General features: G+C 32.4%; 1 protein-coding gene across 2 annotated transcripts; it reads left to right on the forward strand.

The window, feature by feature from the left end:
- Nucleotides 1–1,499: 1,499 nt before the first annotated feature.
- On the forward strand, nt 1,500–7,108 carry LOC132159776 (lipoprotein lipase). Of its 2 annotated transcripts, none has more exons than XM_059569382.1 (10): nt 1,500–1,784; nt 3,012–3,196; nt 3,280–3,459; nt 3,549–3,657; nt 3,741–3,974; nt 5,051–5,293; nt 5,897–6,017; nt 6,112–6,318; nt 6,544–6,639; nt 6,740–7,108. In XM_059569382.1, the coding sequence occupies exons 1-10, from the start codon at nt 1,682–1,684 to the stop codon at nt 6,759–6,761; spliced, it is 1,500 nt and encodes a 499-aa protein (XP_059425365.1). In that variant the 5' UTR covers nt 1,500–1,681; the 3' UTR covers nt 6,762–7,108. The 2 variants fall into 2 exon arrangements, with proteins under 2 accessions (XP_059425365.1, XP_059425364.1); XM_059569381.1 differs by having other exon boundaries at nt 1,505–1,784; nt 3,546–3,657.
- The last annotated feature ends 1,115 nt before the right edge of the window (nt 7,109–8,223 follow it).

Here is an 8,223-nt window from a genome sequence, read left to right on the forward strand (position 1 = left end):
TTGTTTAAATATAAATATGTTAATCTAATCTAATAAAAAGTCATAAAAAAAATAAATAAAACAACCACGTCATTGTTTTGTTCACATTAGCTTCATTCATATAAGATGTTATGTGAATGAAACTTCATACATTCAAATAACAATGCGTTGTAAAAAAAAAAAAAAAAAAAAAAACAGGAGTGCACTGACTTGTTTGATAGGAGAGCGGCTCATGTGCAGTAACCTCAAATCAAAACACAAGGAGTTTGTTTTTCAAGATCCTCTCCACTTTTTCGTGGAAGAACAAATTCTTGGAATGAAAATACAACATTCCGATACTTTCATTAATCAGAACCTTTTGCAAGAGACTGTTGTGAAATTGTAGCATTACATTTTTGGAAAATACCCTACTCCTGCCAGTTTATCACAGTAAGGAATAAAAAAGTTAGATATAGAGATTTAAATGAAGGCTTTGATTTATCACTTTCTAATTCTTCTTAGAAATCATATTCAAGCTCCACTGAGTTCTTGAACGGTGGACAATGATTTCTTGAAGTGTTTCCATCTGCTAAAGAACATGTGACAGGATATTAGTTCTCTAAGAATATTCTGGATTAAACCAGCAATTCTGGTGCCTGGTCCTTGTTATAACAAACAGAAAGAATGACCACAATGCAAGTGTCACTGAGACTTTCGGCAGGGTCTGAGTGTTATGGTATGACAAATAAGGGGTTAAATACAACATTGCGTCGGGTAAAATATGGACAAATGCTGGGACAAAAGAACCCAATTGCTGGGTTTGTCCTGGGTTGTATTTAACCCAGCATTTTTTTAGAACGAGCAAAGAGCATTTAGGGTATTGGCACATATGTTATAAGTCTTTGTTCCATCGAATGTCAGTTAGAGAGATATTACTTCTCTCTTTCCTCCGTTGAATTAATTAATTGCATGAATACTGACATAACCTGTTATGTCAATTTTCATGACATACAGTAACATGTTGTTGCCACCAAAGGTCAGTTTGAAGTGGTCTAAAACCTGTCTGACCCATTTACATACTTATTCAACCTATAAGCTTTAGATTCAAACTCTGTGCAGTTTATATGTTAAGTTAGACAAATACATGACACATACATGAAATTAAGTTTAAAACATTGTTTTAAATAGAACAATAGAATGATAAATAGAACAACTGATAGAACAATAGAACAATAGAACGACTGAAGATAGATTTATGCGCTACATTTTTAGAAAATTATTAAATACCAGATAATTGCAATCAAATGTTCTATTACTTCAAAAACATTTGTTCATAACTTGGGGAGAACCTTGCCAGAACGATATATAGATAGATAGATAGATGGATCTGAAGGATGGATCACATGAATCTGAAACGATCCGAGAATGAATATGATGACAGAATTTTCATATTTCAGTAAAAAAGGTCAGTTCAAGGTGAAAACGGCTTGTTTTATTTTGGTAGAGAACCTCGTGAGACTTCCACAGCTCTGTGTGACCGTATTACCCCGCCTGTGGGCTGAGACCAATGGCTCTTATTTAGGAACTCAGTCTCAGATTTCATTAAAGAGTATTCAAGCAGCACCGGGAGTTCGCAATTATTTTTTTTCTCAGTTTATGTTATAAGAGAGCGCGACAGGAAGGTGAGGATCAAAAGCGCGCCAAAAGTTTAAGCAGAAAAGACATGAACATTTTGTTATTCCAATGCGTTTCGTGGCTCGTATTAAGCTTCACTGGTCTGGTCGTCGCTGCTCTGGAGAAAGAAATCTTCTCGAACGAACTCTTTGGTAAGATGTTTATTAGCTGTTTGTTGATGCGCCGAGAGAAATGCATTCGGATAACCTTGAGGCGTTATTTTGTTTGGACGCGACGCTTTTCTTTAATTTGTGATGTCTGTGTTTTCAATTCCTACCGCAAATCCTGCATCTTTGATGGGGAAAACTTTAATATCCGGCATCTGTCTGAGCTTTTAAATCCACGAATTAGTCTGTTGAAGACACCGGTGATCTTTCACTAGCTAAATAGAGTCGCGTATTAATTTTTATGAAAGATTTTTTTAAATGTAGGCTACATTTCATAGTACTCACCACAAGGCAGCTAGTCTAAGCTAAATGCAATCCGATTAAAGGTGTGATAATTGTGTATTATGCATATTATGGCTCCTTCACCCACCTATTATGTCAGCTGAGCTGAACTATGGAAATATTTATTGTCCTCTCATAACCTGTTTTAAGCATGCCAAGTAGCCCATGTCAAATTTTGAAACCTATTTTCTATTATTCCGTATTTAATATATATATATATATATATATATATATATATATATATATATATATATATATATATATATATATATATATATATATTACAATAAATTTACATATTTAATATTACTGAAATATTACTTTTTTTAAATAAAAGTCTTCTTTTATTATATAAGAATTTTTTTTTTCTTTTAATTAGTTTTCATGTGAGATTGTCAATTAATGCCTTCCATTCAAATCTTATTTTAAAGGAAATTAATAGCTATTTAATTATAATTAATTACAACAATTTAGAATAATTTTATGTTAATAGTATAACTTAATATATTATATATTTACATGGACTACAATTTAATCATTATAATGCAGATTTCTTTGTATAATATTTATAATAACAAAATCATTTACTTATTTTTTGAGTTGACGGTTTTTAATTGTACTTTATTTAAATGTTATATTTCACTTTCAATGTATTTCATGTATTTTTTGTATTACATTTAATATTGTATAGTTTTATATTTGATTTGGAATTTTTACGTTTAGAATTTTTCAGTGATATTCAGTCATATTTATGTTGATATAACATTTTTGCATGCTCAGTTTTATAATTCTTATAGAATTTTTGTATACTTTATCCAAATATTTGACTTCTTTAAATATGATATTGCATTTTCATCTTTGACTTTTTTTATTTAAAGTACGTTTTAATAGTACTATATTACTTTTTCAATGGCTGTCACCTTTAAATAGATAATTTTCTGGAGGATCTACGAGACCTGTCAGATGTAAACAAAGCCAGCGTCAAGTTTTCTCTGAGAAACCCATCCCGACCAGATGATGACGTGTGTTACATTGTGCGTGGCAAACCAGAGACTCTCAACAGCTGCAAATTCAGAAACACTTCTAAAACCTTTTTGGTCATTCATGGGTGGACGGTAAAGCAACAGTTACAAACATTCCATAAATTCAGCTGAGTCTTTTTCAATATGTTAGTGTTAAATTAGCTCTTTTCCCCTAGGTGAGTGGATTGTTTGAGAGCTGGGTTGAGAAACTAGTTGCTGCACTTTATAACAGGGAGAAGGATGCTAATGTCATTGTTGTGGACTGGTTGGAGATGGCACAGAACCATTATGTGGTGGCTGCACATAACACGAAGATGGTGGGACAAGAGATCGGACTGTTCATAGACTGGTTAGAGGTACGTGTTAGCAAATCAAATCAAATCAAATTACACATACTGCTATTCTAGGTTTTCATTTGCCATCATTGTGCCCAATTCATAAGGAGACTTCCATGATTCCTCTGGAGAAGTTGCACCTCATCGGCTACAGTCTTGGTGCCCACGTTGCAGGTTTTGCAGGAAATCATGCAACCAATAAAGTTGGACGAATCACAGGTAGGTTAATTGGTGTTCTTTTGGAAATAAATCTTAGAACAGATCTTAAACACCATATGGGACAACAATTTGATTTTTTGCAGGTCTAGACCCAGCTGGACCAGACTTTGAAGGGGTCCACGCCCATGGACGGTTGTCTCCAGATGATGCCCATTTTGTAGATGTCCTCCACACATTCACCCAAGGTTCCCTGGGTCTCAGTATTGGCATTGAGCAGCCAGTTGGTCATGTGGATATATACCCTAATGGAGGAAGCTTCCAGCCTGGTTGCAACATGAGAGGAGCGCTGGAGAAAATTGCCAGTTATGGAATATTTGGTAAATACACTTATCTGGGATATTCAATTAAATTCCAATGTACAGTACAGGTCTGCTCACTATTTACCACAATTTATCCTCAAAATACTTGGGAAGATTACGCATACATGCGACTGGTTGTTGTATTGTTGATTGATGAAAAGTTGATTGTAGCATCATAGAACTTTGACACACGTTAAGTAATATTTGAAAATCTATATCCTGGTTTCATAGACAGGGCTTAGCCTAAAACAGGATTAGGCCATAGTTCAATTAGGATATTTAAGTGATTTTTATTAACATTCCTTAGAAAAAAGCATTACCGGTGTGCATCTTAAGACAAAAGATTGTTTTAAGATCAGTCAGTGCAAGTTTCTTTCAGTTGAAACAGCTCAGATTTACATTTTAATCTAGGACTAGGCTTAAGCCTTGTCTGTGAAACCGGGGGTAAATGTTTTAAACATTTGTATTTTTTAAATATAATATATTTAAAATAATTTTTTATTTATTTACAATAAGTGCAAAGTAAATTATTGTTTAAAAAACTAAATTTTGATTCAGCATTAATCTGAACAACAGTAAAACATAATACAATATAATAAATTAAAATTAAAAAATAAATCAAAATACATTTAAAATATATAAATGTTTTTTAAATTAATAATGCTGATTTGTTGAAATTACTAATAACACTAAATAATATATTATATTGTAAAATATTCACTTAAACACACTAAAAAGCATTTTACATTTTTTGAACACATTAATACAAAAAATTAATTTATTAATACATTTATGCATATTTTTATTAAGAAATGTTCAATTATTTTGCTATGAATAAAAAAATACTGCATTCTGCACTGACAGAAAATGCCTGTTATTTGCCTGTTAACTTTTCCAAAGATGGATAGAGATTATTTATGTATCACGAATAGGTTGTCACATTTTTCATAATCTGGCTTTTTAAATCTGTTTTGGCAACCCTTTTACAATTAAATCATTCATCACTACTTAAAACCAGATTATTTACATATATGACTTAAAAGTTCATATTTAAATTTAAAATCATATCAATTATGTTTCATTAATACCCTTAGCCTTAAATAATGCCATCAGATGCGAGCATGAGCGGTCCGTCCACCTGTTCATCGACTCCCTGCTGAATGAGGAAGAAGCTAGCAGAGCATACAGCTGTGGGAGCATTGACATGTTCGACCGCGGCATGTGCCTCCAGTGTCGAAAGAACCGCTGCAACACCGTGGGCTATGACGTCAGCAAAGTTCGTAAGACAAGAAGCATCAAGATGTTCACCAAAACACGAGGCTCCATGCCGTTCAGAGGTAAGTGTCAAGTTTCAGAGGAGGAATTTTGAAATTGTCATTTAAACAATAATTTTGTTGCCTTTTTGTTTCTGAATAGTTTTTATTAAGAGTACAGACAATACCGTTTTCAACTAAAAATGGAATCACTTTTATGCTTTTGGGGAGCTTAAAAAGCACATTTTTGAAAATGTCTTTTAAAGTGCATGTTTTTTGAAAATTATACAATTATCACCTCCATGTAAATTATAAAAATGTGAATTTGTGAAAACAGTTACATCATGCACTTGTGTGTTACATGTTCTGTCTTTAGGCATGCGTGAGTTTCTTAACAAAGTGACAATGCCAACTACTGGCCCGGAATACATAATACAGCATGTGTGGTCATTTTCCCGGATCCGTGTCAACAAGGATCATTTTGAAAAAAAATTGGATTTATGAGAATCTTTTCAAAAACTTTTTTAGTAGGCTACTTCAAATAAAAAATTGTAATGTAGCCTTGGCAGTTAGCCTTTTTTTTTTTTTTTTTTTTTTTTTACTTTTTATTCATGGTTTTAGTTTTAGCTAACGATAATAACCCTGTCTGTGAGACGCTAAAACATTTATAATTTTTTCTATTTTCAGTTTTCCATTATCAGCTGAAAATCAACTTCCTTGGAAAATTAAATCAATTAGCAATGGAGCCAGCACTGACAGTCTCACTTTACGGTACCAATGGGGAAGCAGAAGATCTCAAGTTGAACATGTGAGTTATCAAAAAATGTTATCTTAACGATCACTATATAGTGTGCATATGAGTCAAATTCCATTTGCTAATGATCTTCACTAACTTCAAGCAGACAGGAGAAGATCACCCCCAATAAAACTCATTCATTCCTCGTGGTAACCGAGAAGTACATTGGAGATCTTCTGATGCTGAAGTTTAAATTGGAGGAGTCCACATCCTCTTTACTCACTCTGCTCTCCACGTGGTGGTATGGAGATTCTGCAAATTCTGGCATACAGGTCCATAAAATCAGAGTCAGAGTTGGAGAGACACAAAAGAAGTATGTTTCTAAGATTTATTCTTGATTTAGTGAGCATTAAAACGTTTTGGACGCATTATAATTTAGAACATATCTACTGTTTTATAATTTCAAAAAATTTTCGCAAAATATTTCGGTGGAAAATCTTGCTCTTTTTCGCAATAAAAGACACCTGATTTGATGTTTTATTTCCTAAATGCATTAACATTCAGACAATTTTAAGAGCATTCATTCTTCATTTTTTAGGATTGTGTTGTGTTTGAAAGATCCCCAAACAGGAAGTTCAACTCAGAACGTTGTATTTGTGAAATGCAAGGAGACATGGAGGTCTTTATCTAGAAGGTAACAATAGCTACGATTGTCTTTGATAGAATTTGGCTAATATCTTTACATTTAATTTTAAATATTTCTCATAATTGCAATTTTCTTTGTTCCAACACAGGCCCAAATTGAAAAGCCAATGAAAGGATTTACAAGTGATTTTGATAAAGCACTTCAACAAATGTATTTATACAGCTGTTATTTATTAAGAATGCAACTGCACTGACTGTACTCTATTGGATATATTATGTGTTGCTATGAATGTGATTTATGCAAATAGATTGTGGACTTTTGCACTAGGTTTAGCCATAGGCTTGAAAAGCCTTGAAATGTGATTGATTTTATTAAATAATATTGGATTTGTGTTTGAAATTGCATTTGTAATGATGATGCTTCTGGCTAACAGCAAAGACTTTTCAAACATTGTCTATTATCTGTTTTACGAAATAATTTAAGCATTTTGTACGAAATAATAACAAGATTAACATTATTGGTCCATTTATCCTACCATTGTTTTGGCGGATTTTCACGGGTTAAATCGAGTCACTTCAATAGGAATCCATGTGATTAAGAAAATCACGTGAAGGCAAAATATTTCCACAGAGACATTTCATAATGGGTTAGTCTCGCAACTTCATCATGTTAACAGTCTTGCCAATTTAGCTATTTAAAGAAAATTATTTGGCAACTTTTAGAAACTTTTTATAAGTGACTCAAACAATAAAAAAGCTCACATTTTCAATCTAAATTTTCACAAAAAGAGGAAACCGAAAATACCTAGAGGTACACATATCACTTGAATTTTGTTAGGTGCTATTTGCAACTGTTTAATTTAATGATAATATTGAAAAGCTGAATAATTGTCAATTTATTACACCTTGTTAGTAGCTTGTTCCTGCGATACGGAAATCAATACGAAAAAATTCCTCCATATTAACATAGTAGATTGTGCCCTATTTTTGTCGCATACTGATGAACTACTAATACACTGCTTAAAGGTATAATTGTTCAGAATGTGTAGTTTTGTTTACTGGGTAATAAAAAATAAAAAAACTAATCGATCAAATATGTGTACGTTTTCAATGATTCAATGTATTTAAATATAGTTATTTATATTTTAATATCATATTATGCATTTATATTATTTTTCGAACAAATCTAAATGAACATTTATAAAATATATTTTTTGCTGAAATTTTATGTAGTGAAAACTTTGTGATGTGATTACATAATGACATCATCGCGCAATGACGTCACAACGTCATTTACCAACAAATCAAACAATTAGCAACTTCCACTGAAAATTATTTAGCAAGTGTTTAAAGCTACTCGGTTTGAAAGTTACATTTGTTTCAGCTGTTTGAACATTGCTACCCTATAAGCAATGGACCTTTTAGCCTGCTAAACTTGTCTTGAGCATGTCCGGATAAAATATTAATAGGTAAAAAACGTGGTTTGATTTTGACTGAATTATCTGTCAAAAAGGACAATGTTGAGGGTACCTTTTCTCTGAGGAAAATGTAAACACAATGTCATCCCTGCTGAAAACAGAAATAGAAACCATCAAAGAAATTCTAATGGTTTCCACTAGAAATACCATTGCAA

This window comes from Carassius carassius, chromosome 16 (assembly GCF_963082965.1).
Source record: "Carassius carassius chromosome 16, fCarCar2.1, whole genome shotgun sequence".
Classification (NCBI taxonomy): domain Eukaryota; kingdom Metazoa; phylum Chordata; class Actinopteri; order Cypriniformes; family Cyprinidae; genus Carassius; species Carassius carassius.